Raw genomic sequence first — 23,071 nt, 5'->3', positions numbered from 1 at the left:
CCCTCAGCGGTGGTGGGGATTAAAAGCAAAGGTGTAATCTATGTTAGAGCTAATATAAGTTTTGTACGATAATGAGCCAATATACTGTTATGGATCTTGTGGTCAGCTCACTGCGTTTGATGAATACAATCAATACATGTTATTCCCCTCTGAATTCCACCCACCATCATCTCTCCATACTCACCTCTTTTCAGTACTCATTTGGGGATAATTATGCCCACCAAGAGCCTACCTCTAGTGTGCCCACTGTCTTTTCTCCTGCCATAAATTGGTCTGACACAGGCACTAAGATAACAAATCTAGACTGTATCATTATTATTGCTGTTATTTTACTAGTTTCTTGATACTACAATAGAGGTAGCAATCTAATCATTTGCTGTAACTATAGTAAAGTTAGATGTACCTAATGAATTGTTCTTCATCAGGTATTTGTGTAACAGATTACTCCTAGACTTAGGAATAATGTCCTAAGCTTGAATACTCCTCAGCAACACTGTCTACAGCCTTTGTTCTCTGCAAAGTAATGGACCAGCTCTTCCTTTTTTACCAGTATCTCTGAATAGTTTTATTTCACTTGTGGCTTGCCTTGATTTTATTTCAGTGTGTTCTACTACTCTTTTAAGATTAATCCTATAACAGTGAGATCTTTCTGTGCACTTTTTCTTTTGTTTGAAGGCACTGATGAGCTCTTGATCCTCCACATTGGAATAATTTGTACTTCTACCCATAGGACAATTTCTTTAAGCACTTGCCAGTTCTCCTGAACAACTTTTTCTTTAGATATTTTTTTTCCCTATGACATGTGTCCTCTCTATTCTCTGAGATTAGAGAGAAATTCAGAAGCTTTTATTAAAGTTTGCTGTTTGCTAGGCTTCCTGAGGAAATGTGAACTCCTTGACAAACCTCAACCAAATTTCACTCAACTCTGAGAGACGTTTCAAGACATTACATTCTTACAAGGGTCATGAAACAACCCAGCTGAAAAATAAAAGAGATTTGGTAAATACATCAGATCAGCAAAAACTGTTGTTAGATCTCATCATTGTTAGGCACCAAAGAATCCAGCTGTAAACTTATTCTTGATGCTAGTATACAAAACCAGACAATAATATGCTCAAAACATAATTTGTTCCTCTGCTTCCTTCTTTTTCCACGAGTAAACTCTCACCACCTCATGATCTCTTACTCGAGCTAGCTTTAAGCCCTGCACTGAGAGGTTGATTCCTCTTCACTGGTGAGAACCAACACAGAGGACCTCTTCCATTTCTCTGCTTTCCCCATCCCTGCTGTATCAAAATTCTCCTAGGAACCTGCCTGTATTCTGCTGCATTCCCTTCCCAAGACACGCTTGCACAGTTACCATTCCTCGTTATCATCAGCTCCTACATTTCAGGTGACTCGGCTTAGTCAGTCGAAGAATGGCCCGCCGCACCTCAGGCAGATGAAATTTAAACTCCATAGTAAACTCTCACCGCAGTGACAGCATTTGCTCTCTTCAAGTTTGTTATTGCCACAGGTTCTCAATTGGTCAATCTTCCATACCTCAGAGCATACATATTGCCTTATTCTCTCTAGGAGGAAGGTACATGGAGCAAGTTGGAGCAAGTCCATGGGAGAGCCGCAAACATGATCAGAGGGCTGGAGCACCCATTCTGTAAAGACAGACTGAGAGAGTTGCAGATGTTGAACATGGAGAAAAGAAGGCTCCAGGGAGACATTAAAGCAGTCTTCCAGTTCCTGAAGGTGGCCTACAAGGAAGCTGGAGAGGGACTTTTTACAGAGGTATGTAGTGACAGGACAAGGGACAGGGGTAGCAGGTATTTGAAAGCAGGAACATTTAGACTGCATATTAGGAACGAATTCTTTACTGTGAGGGTGCTGAGACACTGGCACAGGTTGCCCAGGGAAGTTGTGGATTCCTCCTCCCTGGAAGTGTTCAAGGCCAGGTTGGATAGGGCTTTGGGCAACCTGGTCTAGTGGGAGGTGTCCCTGCCCATGGCAGAGGGGGTGGAACTGGATGATCTTTAAACCCAAAACTTTCCATGATTCTGTGATTCAATGTAAATCCACTAATTCATAGCTGTCTCTTGGGTTCAGACTCCTCAGAGCAATGGAGAAGGTGGTCTCAAACATATACCAAAGGAGGAACAATAGATGATCTTCTATTCCACATGGGCAGTGCCATAAATAACTGCTATCTGTTCTTTGTCACAGATTTCTTCCAGTGACTTTAGCAACAATGCTACCTTTGCATCTTTGTCAGGCTTCAAGTTGAGTCTTGCCTGCTACCCTTCTAGAAGATGGGCATGGTCAAAAGGTGAACTATTATGGCTTACAAAAACAGAACAGACAAACACGGTCCCATGATAAGAAAGAGCAACAAAGAAGAGATCTTCTTAATATTCACCTAAATATACAAACAGCTCTACTGATGGCCTAAGACAGGGTATTCTACGAGTCACTGAGGCATTAGACCAGCATGTTGGAAAGACACAAATACACACCAGCCCGCGTGACACCACTCAGCATCCTCCTACAACAACCCTCAGTGGAAATGTAGGTAGCTCAACAAAAAGTCCTTTGACCCACAAGTTCCCTTCAAAAATCTGATAGAAATTGGTTGTGCAGACACACTGTCGAGTGTTCATTCAAATGGTGACCAGCTGTCAGTGGTCACTTAACTAATGGCAATAGGGCAGAGTATCAAGAAAACTGAAGTAAGCAGGTCACCTCTATTGTGCTCAAGCTCACAGACCTCAGGTCTACTGTGTTTTACACTCCAAATTTCTAAACAGTGAAAACAAGTACTGAAGCAGTCAAATTAATTTCTCTGTGTTCCTTGCTCCTTCCTCAGCAGAGTGGGTCTCACCTAAAACTCCTGTTTTTCTGTCTTCCTTGTTTGCTGCCAGAGAGCAGGCAAACACAAAGCAATATGGAATTGAAGAGCAAATAATCCAGGCCACAGAGAACTGAGCTTCTGAGGTAATAAAGTATCAGTGCTGTCTTTATAGCAAGAGCATAGCAGCAGTCATAACAAGCACCGATGAACACCAGGCTCCATTAGACATGTTAGCATGCACACAAGGTACTTGTCGCGGCTACAGATCTCCTAGTACCCACCAAGCATCTATTTATGGCCCTAAAATCAGCCACTTGCCATCAGCCAAAAACTGTGGGGGATACAACGGAAACCTTCATGCCTGCCTCAGTTTTGCTATGTCCTTACCTTTCCTGAGCCTACACAGCTACTGAAGCAGACAATAAATCTAAAACCGGTGTCAGGCCAGCAAAATACTTTGTCAGACTCACATGGGCAGGCTCTCTGGGCTTACGAAATTAAAAACTCTGACGTTTATGAGCAGAACCTTTTCTCCCCCCAACAGTAAGTTTCTAAATAAGATATTTTACAACAGAACACAAACACTTTATCCAAGCTGGAAACAGCCTTAGGAGCAAACAGATGTAGTTATCTAGGTGCTCAAATAAGAAGAGCTCTGAAATGATCTGTACTGTTGCTGTGGAAAAAAAATAAAGAGATAAGAGATATACCGATCATTAACCTTTGAGACTGACACCGTATCAACTTAGCAAGAAACTATCTTAACAAGTAAGGCCATAATCACTATTTAGATAGAAACTCTAAGAGCTCTTTAAATTGTAACCCTGTGAAAAGGAAGTGTAAAGACTCTGGGCTAAGAAAAGCTGTGACTGAAAAAATGTAAAGAAGGCAACTTAATACTGGAGACTAGAAGTTTTTCACTTGATTTGAAGTTTGCTAAAAAGCAGTCAAGACACATAATTGATGTAACTTAATTTCATAAAAGCAAAATCTGTATTTCTATGATGCCTGCCAGAGCACATGGCATTTTTCTACAAAAATATCTGTAATGGAGCTGTGTCAGGATGCCAGCATTCTTCTGGCAACACCAACTGCAGTAGGCGATTAGAATTTATGCTGTGTAAAATTAACTTTCTGATTAAATGAAAATTACGAACCAAAATGCAAAAGCATTTATATGGCAAGTCACCCCTCACCATTTGTTTAAGAAGTGTCAAGGCAAGTGAGTATAGCGCAGTGCTCTGAAGGGTTCACAGACCAATAGCTCTGGCTGTTCCTGCAGCTTCCACTCCAGCACCACAGCTCTGCCCCCCACAAAACCCGAGGTATACATATGTGAAGGCACTGACATACCGAATTATCTTCATTACCTAAGACCGAGTGAAGAATAGTAAGGGAAAAATAGAAAACATTACCTATAGAAGACTGAAAAAAACTCCTCTTGTAAAATCATCAGATCTCAGACAGGGGAAGTCAAAGACATTCTGCTGGATTAGACAAGAATTTTCCTTGAAAAACTGTCACAGGAAGCTTTTGAGAACTGAGTGAAAGCATCTTGCAAGCTCGAAACATAAGTATTTCACTTCATCTTGTTTTGGTGATATATTTCACAACAGTGGCAAAAATAGTTTTCTGGACAGAACAGTGCCACTCCAATTTGTTTTTTTAATCCTACAAAGCCCCTGGCTTCAATAACATCTTGAGGACTGAGTTTGCAGTTGTGCATGTTGGGAAAAAAACACTTCCTGTTACTGATTTTCAAGTTGTTGCCTTTAATTTTCATCATGTCTGTACCCCTCCACAAATTACAGTGTCTGCTATGTACCTCTGGTTTCTACATATCGACTTCTAAAACAAAAAAACCCCAAACACTTCATTTATTCTCGACCACCCATTATCCACTTATCTTCTACCTGAGCTATCTTTGTTTGATGTGGCAGAGACAAGGATGAACACAATTAACTGAGTGCTGATAAAGATCTGATCAGTGTTACGCTATTTTGTTACGCGTTCCATACCACTACTTTTTGAACATTTTGGTGGCACCGTGACTCCTGACACCCACTAGACAGAGGTTTTACTATGCCAGAGGCAGAATTCCTCCGGAGAACTGATTAACTGCATATGACTGAAGTGGTATCATCCCACCCAGTAGCTACTTTCTTGTATCCATAAACATCAGCCATTTCTTAAGTTCTGCTATGGTCCACTGCATTTCCACAAAGTTTTAAGTCCTACATAACCTAAGTAGCACCATTTCCACCACATTTTGCTACTGGAACATGTATTTCTATCTCCAATTTATTTGTTGTTAAACAGCAATCCCAACAGAGCGCTGGCATAATTTGTTATCAATCTCAATTTTTTATATTTAGCATTTTTTTCCTTTTGTCCCCCCATCTTACCTCATTTCCAGTGCTTCGCAGCCCACCTTACCGCATGCTTTAATTTTATGGTAGCAGCTTCTCAGAGAACCTCAGGATTTGTAAGCACACAAAGATCAATTCCATTGCACTGTGCTATCATCTTTTACAGTAATTCTAGCAGATTAAGGGGCACATTTTGGGGCGTTTTGGTTTTTTTTCAACATACCTGTCATTTAATATACTACTGAATTATTTTTGTTAATTTAACTTACTACTTTATCCAGTTACCTATTCACTTCAGAAGGTCTGTCTGGGATTACTTCATGGGATTTCACCCTTATGCTCCTATTTTATGATACAGCAACTGTTGCCCATGCAGGAAAATCAGCTACCTTCTTTTTAAACTTCTTCAGCATTCTACCTGGACTTGCTGATGTAACAATTCCTCTTCATTCTGTAAATTTAAGTATTCCCTCCTTATCTGGAATCTAAAATCTGTCGTTTTTTTAAAATCACATTAATGTGTTTCAGCCTCCTCTGTGGTAAGAACTGTGGAAGTACAATGATATTTTCGCACTGAAGTCCTTGCTCCTCTTTAATCGTGAGTATTTTCTCAATCAATCAATTACTTTAAATATTTTAAAGTAACTTCAGATATAAAAACGGAAGCAGGACTGTTTGCAACAAGATACATTTAACCTGCTCTATGAAGTGGCACATTTTCTTACTTATGTTACAACACTGTGAAGTCAATTTAATTTGAAACAGTGAGCCAGCTTCTCCCTTCTGCGTGTCCCTCACAGAGCAGAAAGGGAAATAAAACCACCTGAAGAGTAAAATATGATGGCAAAAATCACAGCACTATGGCAACTAAAAATAGCTTAACTCATTAACTCCTCCTCTCTACTGTTTGGACATTTTTATCATTTCTGTTCACATATTTGATTTGCTGTGTTCATCCCCCTCTTAGGTCTTATTTTCTACATTTCTGCATGTAAAATACCAAATTTAACACCTTTTTCCTGGTTTCCTACTGGTTGGATTTTATTTAATAACGAATACTTACCAAAACAAATCTTGTATATCTTGCTATTTCATCCTGGTCCCCCTCCTTTTTTGTTTAGGGAAAACTGGTTCTTTTTTAATATATAATTTTAGTAGAAATACTTTCACAAGGAGCTTTCTCCTCTCAAGTTGTTGTTCTGGCACAGTATCAGAGGAATAAGGTAATTTTTGTCACCACCAATTAAAAAGTTTTACGAAACAGGACTGTTATAAAACAATTAAACCTTGCAAATGCAGTAGTCTCTAGGAGGGAAACCCTGGAGGAGATTCTGCTTATTAAAATTGCAATTTTAGTTTCCATTAAAAAGGAGAATAAGACAACAGAAGATGGGCTGGCAAGACAAATTATTTCTTAATGTCAGTCGAGCTTATTTCAAATGAGATAACATATCTACACCAGGTTGGGTTCAACACATTTTTGCCTCCTCAACTCATTTATCTAATTCAGTCATCTTGATTATAGCCTCATGGACCTTCATTTTCACAGGAAGAATTTTGTAACAAACAACCTACACAACATGCTGATTACTGAACAGTTAATTCTAATTAACTTGGTTATGGCAAGAGAATTTTGATAAAGTCCTAGAATGCAAATACGGTTTGGCTATTCTGGCCAAACTTCTGTAAAATAAAAACCCGCAGAAGAGCCTCCAGATGAGACATCAGAGTGATAGGGATCTAATTTAAAGAAACAAATGAGAAAATTAAAATCACAAATAATTTATTCTTCCGTTAGAATTGATGGAGTACAGTTTTAAATAGCAATGAAGTACACAGTGGTGGAAAATTGGCACAGAACCTACAAGCATTTCATTCATAATAATGTTCCTCATGCCGTATCTGTTCAAACCTTGATGTGTATTTTCTATCACCTTTAAGAAAACTGTTTTCCCTTTAAAGAAAATTGAAAATCTTGTCTTGCACGTATAATGTCATACATATTATGAACACTGGTTGTTTTTCTCCCCCAACCTCCAAAAACGTGATCAACAACTGAAAAAACTAATTTTACTCCTGGGCTAATTTTAAATTTTGTCCTTTAAAAAAGTTGCCATGAATTCTTGAATGCGCATATTGCTGCACAACAGAATATCCATTTATTTATCTGATATACAGTTGCAGGACAGTCTCAAAACCCATTTTTTGTGTACTATGCTATTGATCAATGTGCTGCCTCTATCTGACATGCAACACTATAAGCATTAATGCAGTTCAAAACAAAATTTGGCATTTACCTCACCAACAGGTTTTGCATTTGATGTTATAAAACATCCCTTGGTCTCATGTTAACCAATAAGAAAAATGGACATACACAAAAAATGCCCCCTTTCTAAAAATATTAACTCCCAGTTAGGAAAGTTTAGATAGGCTTTACAGACTCTTCTAGGCTATTTTGATAGATACAAATTATTCAACTAAAGGTTAAAATACACTTATACAATACAGCCCTGTCATCCATATTCTTTTTCATGTTCTTTGCATATTCAAGTCAAGTAAAATTAACACTTGTCATTTTCTTTGTTATTGCAGTTATTAAGAGGGATTACAGCTTGCTTATGCAGAGCTGTGACAAAACACTTGAGAAATAAAACCCAAACGTTTATCTTGTTACCCAAAAAATGTTGCAGAAAATTGCCAAACTATGTTAGAAACAATTTTTACAAAAATGCGTCACTCAGAAAAACTGGAAAGCTTAAAAAATTAATCTTTGCACAAGACTATATTATACTGTCCTTAATTATGTTCCCATTTAGATAACTGGGATCTTTATTCTTTGTACATGAACTATCAGCGACGTATGGTGCTCTCCATCTTTTTTTCGCTGTTATCTTTATTGTACACCATTTCAAGACTTATACAATCAAGCACTTATGCCCCAACCCATTTTTAACAGTAGATTTCTTATGCTGTCCAGCGAGTAGTGTACTGTCTTGCATATTCACCACATGAAAAACATAATATACAAAATATTGCTGCTGTAAAAACTGTGCATTTCCCCTTTCCCCTTACAAAAAAAATCTGTGGAAAAAATATTAAAATTCCCATAACCTTCATAAACATACAAAGCTGTTTGCACCTTTCAGTCTGTAACAGTCTATTTGACATACAGTTCTCAACTCACTGCAAATTGTTATGTCACGTATTTTTCTGTCCAATATTGCCATCTAGAGTAGAGACATGAAATCAGTTTCTGAGACTCTACTGTCTTTAACAATTAATTCAAAGACTGTATACCATAAACAGCCACAAGATTTTTCCAAAAGCTAGATGGAATGGGAGGTTCTCATCTCGGGAAGATGTCCACAGTGCTGAGGAGACAATATGGCTGCTAATAGATATTGCCTACCGGAATGTGAGTACCTTTTCACTGTTGGTAATTTCCATACTGAGCCTAAAAAAAGAAATTAAAAATACATAATTAGACCACAAGGCTTATTTTCTTCTATTAAAAGCTGAAATCAGAAGACCATCCAAATAAACTATTATGTTAAAACATGGAAACAAATAACAATAAATCAATATGAGCAGGTAGAACAGTCTCATCTCACAGAAAACCCTTTGTTTTTTAATGTGAGACTGATGATATGGACTTAGAACCAGGAACCTAATTTGATCAGAAAACAGTACCTTTAAATTCAATAGACTTCTGAGAAATTTGCAGAACACTATCAGAAATAAAATATGGAAATTACTTCCCAACTAAACTTTGAAAACTATTTCAGAAACACAAGGTCACCTGAATTCAAAGTAATTTAGGAAACTAACCTGCTTTCAGAAATACCTAAAAATATACATGTATCAAGCATGACAGAATGGACTGATATACCTACATCAAAAATCAAGGCACATTCCAGTGAACATAAAGATTAGTCAATACGTCCTATGGGAATTAATTATTCCATAGATCTGATACATAGAATTATTATCCTCATTCATATTCTCCATTTATTTTGACAGAACGTCATGCACTGCAGAGAAGGGCAGAGGTGAAAGCATCAATGCCATATGCTTGCCATGATCCTTCACCACAGGTTTCAAGGCTTACAGAAACAAGCAGTGTGCTCTGAAGTGACCATTCTCCAGACTGCGGTCCCGGCACCATTCCATGTTCAGCACCATCATGATCAGGCAGGATTTTAAACTCCAGCTTTATGTTGCTATGTCAGCTTTTTCCATTGTAAAATTGGCTCCTCCTGACAATTGGTCAGGAAGAAGAGTTTCCGAACGGCTGCCAGATGTGAATTTAAGCAGTGTCATTCCTATGGGAATGGCTACTATAAAAGAGTGGGGAGGTCTTCTATAATTGAGTTTCCCAGTGGAACTTAGATTGCACAAACTGGAGCAGCAGAGCCTATCTACAGAGTGAGTTATCTATTTCTACTGCAAAGAAAGCTGGAAGAAACTCAGCAAACTGAGATTAAGTTTCCTTGACCATACATTTGCCACAAGCATTTTCCTTATTATTTGCACAAGGATGCTTGCTAACAGTTCAGTGCATGAGCATTTTATCTGTTAAATAAGTAGTAGCAACTGCACCTCTAAACAGCCACACTGAATGAGTTTGTTCCTTCTTGTCTAATTTCTGTAGAAAGGAAGCCAACTGTTTTCCTTTCACAATGCAGGCAACTGTGGCTATTCTCATTTCCAAGGGAAAGTTCTTGAAAATTCACCTGATCTCCTGACGTACCAGGATTTTATTTAAACACCAGAACCTCAGCTTGATAGTAAGGTATATTTATTTACTCTCCACTTTTGTTATGATGAGGAAAGCAACAGTGTACGTTTTAATGACAGTTCTTAACACTTCATATTGCAAAGATTAGATTTTTATAGTTTACTACCTTCTACAGGAATAAAATCTCTGCTTCATTCCCTAATTAGAAGTATTTTTACAGCAGTCCTCCTCTACAACTCCAGCCTAGAGTTTTGGTGATTCTTATTTGTTTCCTTTAAACTTATCTTAGTAGTGACAGAAAAGCTGTTGATTTTTCAGGTCACTTCTTTCCCATGTTCAGTGTTCCTTTAAACTGCTCAGAGAAAATGTGTTGCAAAAATAGGCTTCATGTCTGCCCACACAGCTCTACTGTAGACAGACTTCAGTTGCACACTTGAGGTGGTTCTGCAACTGCAGAGCGGGATTAGTGGATTTGTGTTTGTGGAAAATCAATTCAACCATTTATATTACAAAGCAGTAATGAAGAATGACCCACCAAGAGATTCAGGAACCTCATCTTTCATATTAGTTATTCATAATGAGGCTATGAAACTTGAACTTTTTAAAGTTCAAAAATATTGTCTGAAGTGCCTCACTTTGCCAAATTGCATCAAAACTTTGCAAACTCAGAAGAGAATGACTATTCACATTTCCAGACAAATGATTCTGAGTAACTCAACTGGAAATAAAATCAACAAGAACTGTATATACACACATCTGAGAGACCATGTCCTCAAATTCATTAGTTTAAAGGTCTGCAAGAAATTAATACAATCAAATACGTGTGTAAGAATCACAACTTCCTCAAATTAAAGATTACCTGGTCATATCCATAAGGCCTCTGCTGTGGTGGCTGTGGTGGCCCAGGCTGTGTGGGTCTGTATCCCCCATACTGCTGACCTTGTCCTTGTGGATAATTGGGATACTGAGGTCCTGGACCACTCTGGGAGGGGCCTGCAGATCATTAAAATGTAAATGAAAAAAAAGAAAAAAAAGATTGTTTAAGGTGTTAGGGAGAACAGTAAAAGCATTTAATTTTGCCACTGAGCACTGCTTAGAAGTATCACTGCTGTGCAAGTAGGTCTTTTCCCACCTAAAAACATGGCAGGGATTAGGGGTCCTCCTCTCACCTTGGAAAGCACTACACAGAAACATTTACCTTTATTTATACATTCATTATTTATTACCAACGCATGTAGTTCTACACACGAGACCACAGGACAGGGAAGAACAAGGCAAGAAATGAAAAATCATACACTTATAGCACTCTTCCAGGATTCAGGGAGGCACACTCTCCTCCAGCTGTATGCTGCTCCAGTTCCAGAGCTTTACAATGCCAGGAGCAGCCAGATGATCAGCTGCGTTCAGCATTTGGACCTTTAGAAGAGACCAGCAGCACCGCTGCCAGAAAGTCAGTTCTCACACCACAGCAGGCAACCATAAATGCTATGTCAGGCAAGCAAGTTACATGCATAAAATGTGAGATGTGACAACTAATAAATGCTATTGTGGGATGGAAAAAAGCACCCTCTACTCCATAGTCCTCTGGTTGCCTTAACTTTCCAGGAAAAAGATACAGAAAAAAACCCAAATGCACCATGACACCATATGGATCTTTTGCAGTAGCTCTAAGTTACCTTTTTCAACAACATCCCTTAAAAACTGGCAGTCAGGAAGAGCTGCAACTCTTTAGAAGTGCTTTCTCTTAAACAAACCAACTCTTTCAGCCGCACAGAAGAAACAGATGTGTTAAGATGTGTTTTAGCAATAGTGTGATTCAGTGCTAGAAAGAGGTAGTTTTAGTTACAGCCAGTGGATGTTAAGATTACATCAGCTGGTAACTTTCAGTAATTCTGGATCTATAAGACAGTCAAAAAGATGACCTGGAGAAGAAAAGCTCCATAAGCTATTATCATTCTCCTCAGGCCTCAAAACACCCTTGAACTATGCAGTTTCAGCTTTCTACAGTGGAACAAAACATTAAAGACTGGGATGCTGATTTGCTTTTGCAAACTAGAAAACAATTAAATATTAAATTTAGCAAGGATGCTACATTTTAAAAAGTGCTATAGTCATATGACAAATGAAACTTGGCTTCATTTTTTTTTCCATTTATTCATGGTAATTCTTTATACTTTAATTCTACATATTCAGTGATGGATTTTATAAAATAAAAACAAAACTTCAGTATCTAGCTCTGCTAAAAAAAAAATAAATAAATTGAGGTATGCTATTTGAGTTTACAAAGTACAGTGGGTAAGTTGCTTCAACAGATTTCTTCATCCGTTTCCTCTAGTAATTTAACCTAAATTTTCAGAGTAAGTCAAATTTTTCTTTACTTACAACATTTAGAATAGTGATGGACCTTCACTCTGATCTTCATTCTGTTCCTGTGCTACGTTTTGCAGAATATAAGTACATGAATATTATTTTAGAACTATCAATTCATCTATAGCCTCCAAAAAGAGAAAACTTGCTAAATCTCAGTGGATTATCTTAAAACTTAACTCTGTATCAAAATAACTGCATTTAATGCCGATCTGTCATTTATCTACATGGCAAGTAAGTCAGCCTGCGCTTCCTCACATACCCAAAAACACTGAAAGCTTTAGCATTTAAACTTGCAACAAAGCTGAAAGTTAAAATACACAGAATGAGATTTCAGAGATTCCTTCCTCTGTGATAAACATATACTGTTTTACAATATGCAAGCACGCAAAACTTAAGAGAACATTATTTTCAATATGCTATTCTGACCTCAAGTTTTCAGAACTAATGCATAAAAAAATACACATTGCTAATTTAAGTTTGGGAGGTCTTCCATGAAACCAAGGACTACATGACCTCACTTATGGCAGAGATTTCTCACTCTTGCCATATATCAGACAGCTTGCACTACTAGTGCAAATTTATAACACAGACTCTCTTGAGAGCAGCAATGGCAATGCTTCTATTAATTACCTTACTGGGCAGTACAAGAATTTTAAAGAACAATTAATGTATGTTGGATGAAATTTGACACTAGTTTTTAAAATATCTCATTCTGAATGTCAAATCCAGGGACGAAAGGGTATAAATGGCTTTCTGCCATCTTTCTGCCCTCCTGACTCAAGAGCATAGTATTTCTGGGTCTAAATTACAGACACCTGTTGTAATGTTTTCTAGCCACCCTCCTTTTCTATACCACCATATAGTCCTAGATTGCCAGCAGACCTACTTCCCAAAAGGTCCTGTCTTCTACGCCTTCTTGTTTTAGCCCAGTAAAACAGCAGGCACACAGTTTTTTTGCACAAGCCTGGCCTTGCAACCCAGTAAACCAGGGATGGAATAACACATGAGGATCTCCCTTGGCCTTTTCTGTGATTACTGTCTGTGTCTTCAGGTTCTTACCATAACCCTGCTGTTGTCCTGGATAGCCTTGCTGGCCTGGATATTGCTGCTGCTGTGGTGGATAACCCTGCTGTTGGGGTGGTCCTTGATACGCATCTTGCTGCTGACCATATTGCGAGTTTCCTGGAAGATGATCGCAAGAAAGCAAAAACTTATAAAGATACCTACTTGATTGATTTTTTTTTCCTTCTAAGATGCACAGCCAACAACACATGAACAAAATGAAAATGCAGTATTGATTTCAAAAACTGAACAAAATAAAGAAAACTCAAACCAAACAGAAGGAATTCGGCCAAACAAACTGCAGTTAAAGCCAATTTTGCAGAGTTGAACTGCAGCATTTTCAGCATCTCTGCCAAACGAGCATTACATTTACTGGAACATCACAGTCATAAGATCATGACTATGCTAAATAAAATAAAAAAAAAAGACAAAATTAAGGACAGCTACAAGAGCACAGACTAGCTACACAAGATCAGCAAGCTGTTTCCTAACAGCACTATAATTATACAAAATATATACACACACAAAAAGATATACAACTGAACCAACAAATTTATGTTTAAATAAAAACTTCCATTGAGGTAAAAAAAAAGTCTCTAGGAGTGTTTTAGTCATTTTACTGTTGTTAGAAATGGCAAATTGTGGTTATACATTTTAGGTGTTTGCAAGAAATTATTCTGAATGCTTCAAGTTCCCTGCAATTTTCAAGACAGCCAGCAACTAGTATTCTACAAGAGCTCTGCATGGGTATAAGTCGTGTTGTGCAAGAATTTCTGTTCCCGTTGCGGGTGAGGGAGGAAAGGGAATGTATGTGCGTATGTGTGTGAAGGTATATAGATACCTCCTTCGTAGTAATGTTGTGAGGAATCCTCATAAGGCCTATCGTAGCCTTGTTCAGGATACGACGGTTGCTGATAACCGTAATCATTATGACCTACATCAATTCGACAAGAGACAGGAAGAAACGTTAATGGCCTCTGAGTGAAAACCCTAAAAATCTTTCATTTCTCAGAAAAATGAAAAAAAATTTCAACTGGATATACATGAAAAAGAATTTTCAATTGTATTAGCCAAAGATTTATTAATATGATTTCCTTTCATTTTGAATTAACATGTGACAGGAAAGAAAAAAAAGGCTTAATGCAGTAGTTTTAGCAACATCACAGCAAGGGATGGTCTTCACCTTGTGATAATCCTTGTTGGGGGGGGTGGGGGGAAGGGAAGGGAAGTACTTTATCTTTCACTCAAAAAAAATGAAAGCATTTAGGCCTTTCACATGTAAATAACCTGAATTAAATTAGAATGAACAAAGAAAGCAATTATCATACTTTGTCTAACACCTGTTCTGCTGATCTCCAATTCAAAAGCATATGCTAAAAGCAGTGCAAAATATAACAAATAAAGCTCAATGAAGTTATGAACCACAGTCTACATTAAATTTTACTTTTAAGTGACAGAAAAACAACATTCTCAAGGTCTTCCCTACAAATCTAAAGAAAACTTGTCCTCTTATATTTCAGTCCTGAGCAGAATAATTTTCTAAGACTACAGGCATCTCTAAGAAACCAATACACGCAGTAAGCTCGCCACGTGCTGCTTTTAGAACAAATATGTTTTGTTTTACAGATGACCAAAATAGATCTTATTCCCAACTTGGTCAAGAAAGCAAGCCAAAATTTTGTTTAAATTTGAAATAAAATTATAAAAGTTGTATACATTTGGAATAATCTTTTGGAAAAAAATAAATAATGAAAGGAGAATACAGGTCTAGAACTAAGCGGTCTTTGAAAATAGTCGTGCAACTGTACCATGTGTCATTGACTGAATCCAATACAAACACATAAGCATTACCACAAGTCTTATATTCTCTTTATGTTACATGTAAGAATGATAATGAGTTAATGATAAGGAATGAGTCTTTAAAATAAAGAGGTCTTAGAGAAGTAATCTATGCTGATACAAAGCTGTCAATGGTAACATCTAATTGCCCCTACTACAGTAAATTGCCTGTGACCATCTAAAGTTCATGTGCATAACATAAAAGTTCCACACTGAAAGCTTAATTATGAGTTAATGTAACTTGTAAAATAATTCTGCATGTACATCTCCAAAAATAACACAAGTAAGCTTATACAGATATGGCTTGATGTATCTTAAAATTAATTTAACAGAAATTAAAATTCAAACAACTAACTTGTATCTTTTTATTTACAATGAGTAGTTGCTGTGGCAATTACACAGCTTGGCTTTGCACACATTTTTAAAACGTTAAAATCTACCACATTCCTTGTACTTTGTAAGACACCATTAAGTTGCACACATGGTTATCGCAGTAGTCATGAGTCAGCATCTTTGTTCTGCCAGTCTCTTGCTCAGCCTAAAAACAGGTTAATTGCAACTTTTCTAACTTATAACACAATCCAATAGCCTTCAGCACTCTAAATTTCAAGAGGTAGGAGAACAGATTTATGCAATTCAAAGTTACAGTCTTGTCTTGAACGTACTAGGGGGACTTCTAAAGAGGATTCACAATTACAAGGTCCTCAAGGCAGGGACCATTTTATTCCTATATAAAAAAGTAGGCTAGAGGCCCATACCATCCATAGCAGCAATAATACATTTATGCAACTTCTATTTTTTAACTTGGTGTTTACTTTAATATAATATTTACAGAAAAACCACACCTTTTTAGCAAGTTTTTCCACTTGAATAAAATTATTAATAAAAGGATATTGCCCCCTTGCTTAAAGTTATAACTGTTTTAATTCATCTCGATTATACTAGATATGGTAGTGAACCTTCCATACTTTTAGATAAACAAATTATAGAATTTTCATTTTGAAATACTAAAACTGTTGTTAAGAGTTTCAAATGGGAGTATTACAAATTACATACTTTGAGTAAGTTGTAACAGTAGTTAGTCATAGTAACTTAAACTGTAGTAACACTTCTGAATTTGGAAGGTTTTCTAAATGTGAGGTATGATATCCAGTTACTATTCTTATCCCATTCCCTAATTTTGGGCATATGACTACATTAATATTGGGGAGGTATAGAAAATGGTAAAGTTAACATTTATGAGAGATTACCATCAGGGTAATATTGCTGGTTCATGCCTTCTGGAGGACCTTGTCCACCATGACTGTATTGGTCCCCATAATAGTCTTCCTGGCCTGAGTACTGCTGTGGTGGGCCTGAAAAACCACAACCAGTCAATACGTAAATAACTTGTTTTCTCTGTTATAAAGCCTGCTAATTTCCGATTTTAGTATGAGAAATAAAATTTACTCCCCACCCATATCGTTGCATTTCAGACAGCATATGTAATTTAGTTTACTTAAAAAAAAATAAAATATATATACAAACACACACACACAGTTGTTTGACTGCACTAGACTGAGCACATACATACGAAACTTCAGTTTTGAGCTCATTTAACAAACATGGGTATAGCAGACTAAAGTGTTAAAAATGAAGCTACTCCTTTTCTGAAAGGACTTATTAAAAAAAAAAAAGAAAAAGGAAGCAGGATTGTAGAACATCGTTCCTTTTTTTGTAACTGAAAAATTCAGAACCAAGCAGGTACTCTGTTCCTTTTTTATACCTATAATTTAAATACTGAAACAGAATTCTGCATCAGCATATCCAAGATGTGTATTTTTAGATACTTTGTGTCAGAAAGAACTCAAAACAAAAGAAATACTTGTCTTCACGTTTCACGGTGATACCAGTAATCTGTTGCTGCAAGAACCACCCTTAAGAGGGTGACAAAAAGTCTGCAAACAAAGTCTGTGACACCCGATCATTTGATCAAAATCTGGTGTAAGCAAGGAAGTGATTTAAAATTGTTTTAAAGATGATTATTTAAAATTCATGTAAAAGCACTGAAGTGAAGTCCTACCTTGCTGCGGCGGCCTGTATGGAGGAATCTGTCTCTGACCCATCATGTGATTTCCTTGGTTAACTTGGCCCATCATTCCCATGGGTGGCTGCTGCCCCTGGTAGTGCTGCCCACCTGCTTGTGGCATGTTGTATTGCTGGGAGGGAGGCTGCTGGTGCATCATTGGACCTGAGAAAGGAAAAGTAGCACATATATCTTCTGTAATGCATGATTTGTAATTAAATCTCCCCAGAAGAACACAGAAAACCCATCCTTTAGAAATGGACCAAAAAAGGCTTCTAGTGCTCTCATAAGGATTGTTTCTGGATCTACACAAACGCAGGTGATCAGTTCAGTAACCAAATTACGAAATAGAGCTCAGTGTAAAGAAGGATCTTTCTAGATGACTGTTCTTCAAACTACACAGACACTAGTTTACTAATGCAAACATAACTGAAACACTTCTACCATTTTTTGTTTGTTTTAAAAAGCATCTGCAAAGAAAGTGTAGATGAAAACCTGATGGTGAAACCTTGACAAGTCACAGAAAAATTATTTTAACAACTTTCACAATTTAACATTGTGAACACCTCAGGGCATAGTTTTAATACACATGTAGTTGGTATAGTCCATCACTGAGCCTCTTAGCTGTTATCACAAAAGAATTTTATTTAGCCTATAAAGACAAACCGCTGGTACCAGGGAGTCAAGCAATCACACGACAGACATGAAGCAGAAAGGCCCACAGGAATACACAGCACTGCCCACCACTGAATAGTCCCAAACATCCTGTAACAAAAATCCTCTTTCATATCAAGCTGCATCAAGTTTCTATCAGCCATGAGAAAAGACCAGGAGAGATCAAGTACTGTCCATGCTTTATCAACCGAGAAAATCCGGTTAAGGCTGAGCTTGGAGAAATGCAAACTTCAGTAATGAAAACAGACAGTTAAAGAGCACCCTACTGACACCATACAGCAATGGAAAGATGATTACAGCATTTCATTACATGACACTGCAGGTTAGGTTAATATAACTTTTAACAAAGAACAGCTTTCTCACTTCCTTTGTAGTACCACTTCAGAAAAGTTATTCCAGTATTAAAAATATCACAAGGAAAGAGTTGAGACAAGAAACTAAGCTTCTTAAACAACATTTTTATAATACATTAATTCAAACCACTTAACACATATTGTACACTTTCTAACAGCGAAACTCTAAGCTTTTTTCTCTTAAAAAAATTATTTTACAAATTACAAAGATAACAAGTAGTCTCACTAAAAACCCAAACAAATCAAATCAAACTAGCAGAGCACTCCTTAGCCTCATCCCAGTAAAAAATGGAAGGTATCCACTAGTTCTCTATATGCTAGATTTTCCATTTAATATTTGTAAATAACTAGGTGCTGGAACACAAACAAAGTTCTACATAGAAACTGCAGTACTGGAAAATTAGCTAGATACAGTGAAAGGAAAACATAGTCACTTAGATCCTGGCTACGTGGGGTTATGAGAGAAAGTTAAGCCAAATTAATTAATGGTATGAATTCAAAGTGTGTTAGTTAAATCCCATTAAACCCCTGTGTGGAATCTCTCCGTGAGAAGTAAAGTGGCCTTAGTTCTGTTAAGCTTCATTTTCCTCTGAAGATAAACACTGGCTACTCTCAAAATGATCCAGTTATGCTTCTATCCTTCAGCATGGCAGCTTCTGTGCCTCAATTTTAAAGTTTAAAAAAAAAAAAGGTTTACATCAAAATACTGTAATTATTTTTCACTTTGCAAAAACATTTCATTTTTTGATCCTCTGAACAAGCAGGTAATTTAGATCATTCCATTTCACTGCTCCTCTGTTTGGAGTTGCTGAGAAACATTAGGCAGCCTTGGAAAAAAAATAAAAACTTGTTGCCATAATATTCCTAGATCTCAAGAAAGCTTGTTAATTAACAATATTAATATTAGTCACAATACAATGTGATAAAATGTGTTGGGTCCCCATGGTGCAATGTAGAGGTTTGCTGTTTGCTTTTTAAATTAGAACTTCATTAACGCTTTGTAGAGCCACAATGAGAATTCACTACCCTGTATCATACTGCGTATTGTGTTAATAACAGAGTGTCTGGCTTCCTTCCAGTTTGGTTCACATCTCTTATTAAGAGGATACCTAGAAGAAGAACCACGGTCTCTATCGTCTCACATGACAGACGCATTTTATACAGTAGTTCTGAGAGGTGTGGGAACTTTGAATTTTTCTTTCCGAAAAATCAAGCTTACATTAAAGCTACATTTATTCATTGTATAATACTTAACATGACATAAAACTAACCTAGAAAACCCCTTCAGAAAACTTCAAATAACAAACTTAAGATCACTAGTTCATAATCTAAGATTTTCTAGTATTTGTAGCACATTTTTGCAGCTCATTTAAATTACAGCTCTTGAATCTCCAATCAGGTCACAACAAACTACACTCAGTGGAAGTCATGATCTCTTCCAGGCTTGGAGGTAAGGCTCCACATACAGAAGTTCATAAAACTGTGCGGTGCAAGAGAATGCTCAGTGCTTCAAAAACTCCCCTAAGAAACTCTTTTTTGGTGAATTTCCAGAAATATTTATCCTAGAGAATATAAAGTATCTGATTTGTAGAGAGTCCAAAATGAGAAAATACTGTGCAGGACTATTCCTGTAAATATGCAACTACACAAGCAAACGACTCTTTCCAAGAACTATATTAACTCTTGTAGTACAAAATCCCTGTGTTTCCATATATTCAGAAGGCAGCTTTCAGATGTCAATATACTGGAAGCATTCTTGGGATAAAAGTCTGAAGAAAAAGATGCAAAGTAGTAATGCTGTAGGTCCTGTGAGGAGCGCAGGCAACTTTGGTAGTCATTCAACAGGCACTGGAAAAATGCAGTGTAGACCCAAATGAGTCTTGTGGAATAAGTGAATGTATAAAACTAGCCAGACAACAGGTGAAAACGGAACTGCTCACTGTTCAATTTAATTGGAAATAATCTACATTTAATTGGAAATAATCTACATCATCAAGAATACACAGCGTTTTCCTCAACTGCTCATTTCAAAGTTGCCTATACCTACACTAAATGAAAAATAACTGGTCCTGCTCCAGCCAGTGTCTTGTAAGAAGTACTCACACATAGGGAAGAAGAGGTACACAGACTGAAGTAAAAACCTGATCTTCTTCTAAATGCATATATATATATTATATATAAAATAAGAGAGATATATAATAGAGAGAAAAAGAAATGCAAACTAGAAGTGGATACCAGATAAACTGAACAAATTAGAGACCAGAAGTGTACTTACGGTGAAAGAGCTACAGAAAAACTTACTGGTTTAAAAATGTTTCCTTAGCTTTGCCTCTTCTGCTGAAACTGGCAAGTGCTATGAGAGAACAAGAAGCCAACAAGTGAGGAACCACACTCACAAATGAACTGGTGGCTCTGCTGCTCTGTTTAAAGAGCTGCAGGAGCAGCCGGGTATAACCAAAAAGCAACAGCACAAGCTACTGTTAATCTTCAGTCTTCAAAAATACATTGGTTCCGTAGCTAAGAAGAGGTCTATTCTTTAGGCACTTCACAATGTGTACTTGTATCAATAAAGCAATTGGATAACCACATCTGGAGTATCAGCAACGAACATCATTCCAGATTTACCACAGTAGATCTCGTCATTGTGCCCACTGTTACACAAATAACAAAATAAGTATCTAGCAATGCAGCAGCCCTCAGCAAACCTTTTTGTTGTTTTTCCTTCATGTTTAAAAAAAAAAGCTTATTTTTGAAGTCATGGTGATAAGTCTTAAAAGAGCTAGGTCAGGAATGCTACTGTAGAGTAAATTAACTTGCAATTTTCTCAAGATTCTTGATGAAAGCTACAATTCTGATGCACTTGGTCAACTTAACCAACATCTTAAAGGTGTTTTAACATGAGGGGCAGTTTAAACACTAGCTCAGAAGACTTTGAGGATACATTAGAAAGTAGCACAAAATTTTGTATGACTTAGGCTGCAAATTAAAGGTAGTAAAAACTTCTCCACACTCACTTATTTCACAAAATCCTCATCTCAAGCTGAACCATAATTTCAGGTGTCATTGAAGGAAAAAAATACCTAAAAATAAGTCATACAAAAAAATTCCTTAGTTACCAATGTCACGTTTCATATTTTACACTAGGGAAGAAATGTGAACGAACGCACACTGTGGCACCTGTTTGTATCTTTGTTTTTTTCAAGATAGAACTGCAGTGTCTCCTACAGCTAAATAACACATTTGTCATCCTACAAATCCAGCTATTGCATGATGGCATTTCAGAATGTGGAGGCAGTTTTCTTTTTCTTCAGTAAGTTAAATGTCCAAAAAACAGACTGCCCTGCTTTGTCCATGACACCGTAACTACTGTAAGCAGTGGAGGTGTTGGAGCTAACAGCCTCTGCTTACGTGGGAATGAACAGATGGTAACACATTCACAAAAGGTCCTCAACCTCAGAAATCATTTTATCCTGATCTGTCATACCTTGACTATGTCTGTGTCTCAGATAACATTGGATGTTCTTATCTTTACGCTCTTTCTTTATGTGCACAACAAAAGAACAGGAATTCTACCCCGACTCATCTGTGCTGTCTCTGTGATCTCTTCATATTTGCTTGTAATCAAAAGAGCTCTAAAACTTTAGTGGAATTTTTTTAAGTTTATATAAATGAAGCTGTCACTGAAAAAATCTCCAGCACCAGATTTGACAATTGGTCTTCTGCAAATGATTGAGCCAATGTGGTATTTTCATGTTCAGTTCACCTGCTAAAAGTAAACTAGTTCCCTTCCCTCACCCCAAGCAACATACAACACTCATTAAATACAGACTGAGGAATTTGGTACCTTTGCTTGAAGTGCTTCTGGCAAGGGAATAGAATTCTAGCAAAAGAATCCAGGAGACAAAGTTTCCGAGATGGCCAAGCTACGATTTCTTGGTCCTTGCTTTTAAAGTATTTGAATACTACTTACTATTATTACTCTCTGACTGTGAAAGATCTGCTCAATATAAATTGAGAAATTTCCATGTAAGTTTCAGGTTCCAGAAAAACATGCTTACACTTCCCCCTCTGAAAAGTCAAATATTGGCAAGACTTGAAGTGTGTCATTCAACAGAAGTAGCTTCCCATACAAAAGAAGAAATGTACCCAGAAGAAAGGAGTTTCTTCCACATTCACTCAGCTTCTGCTGCTTCCTATCTTTTCCAAAAAGGTAGCTGATATCCTTTGTGGATGTCCCATGCCGCTACAAGTATCTTTTTAATCAAGAGTCATTTACAGAATTGTCCACTTAAAACATTCTGCTTCTCAAGTCCAAAATAACACATTCTTTTAAATGGACTATATAAAAAAAAACCCAAACAAACAAACATGAAAACTTTGCTTCTCCAGATAGCATTTTATAAACTAGTGCAAATCAATAATAAGTACGAAGTGGAGACAGAAAGTTAATCCAACAATGGGTTCTGTTACGATGTATTTTATTTCTTAATTAGCACTTCTTTGGTTTTTTTCTTACTAACACCATCTGCCTCAAAATGTGTATATACAGCAGGATGTTTTGTTAGAAAATGCATAGAAAAAGTTATGTCAAAACCACACAAAAGTTAGATCAGACCTTTTTGCATGTTATGGAGTCTTTATCTATTATATGATAGCATGCTTTTTTGCTAGAATACTGGGCTCATTCAAGACACATTAGATATCATTCACTGAAAACCTCTTCCAGTATTTTGTTTCCTAATTGTTCATGTGAGATGCCAT

The 23,071-nt window shown here is 37.0% G+C and overlaps 1 protein-coding gene across 1 annotated transcript in view; it reads right to left on the bottom strand.

The window, feature by feature from the left end:
• Positions 1–7,249: 7,249 nt before the first annotated feature.
• The window catches only part of SS18 (synovial sarcoma translocation, chromosome 18), a 37,452-nt gene continuing 21,630 nt past the window's right edge, over positions 7,250–23,071 (bottom strand). The window contains exons 5-10 of the mRNA XM_010182009.1: positions 17,280–17,447; positions 16,468–16,572; positions 14,220–14,312; positions 13,376–13,498; positions 10,806–10,939; positions 7,250–8,662 (exon numbers count right to left, since the gene is read on the bottom strand). Of these exons, the coding sequence (XP_010180311.1) occupies positions 8,636–8,662; positions 10,806–10,939; positions 13,376–13,498; positions 14,220–14,312; positions 16,468–16,572; positions 17,280–17,447 (650 nt within the window). The 3' untranslated portion in view covers positions 7,250–8,635. The remainder of the gene's footprint in view (positions 8,663–10,805; positions 10,940–13,375; positions 13,499–14,219; positions 14,313–16,467; positions 16,573–17,279; positions 17,448–23,071) is intronic.

The sequence above is a fragment of the Mesitornis unicolor genome, unplaced genomic scaffold (assembly GCF_000695765.1).
Source record: "Mesitornis unicolor isolate BGI_N332 unplaced genomic scaffold, ASM69576v1 scaffold32133, whole genome shotgun sequence".
Taxonomy (NCBI): domain Eukaryota; kingdom Metazoa; phylum Chordata; class Aves; order Mesitornithiformes; family Mesitornithidae; genus Mesitornis; species Mesitornis unicolor.
This window is presented reverse-complemented; position numbering and strand designations above follow the sequence as displayed.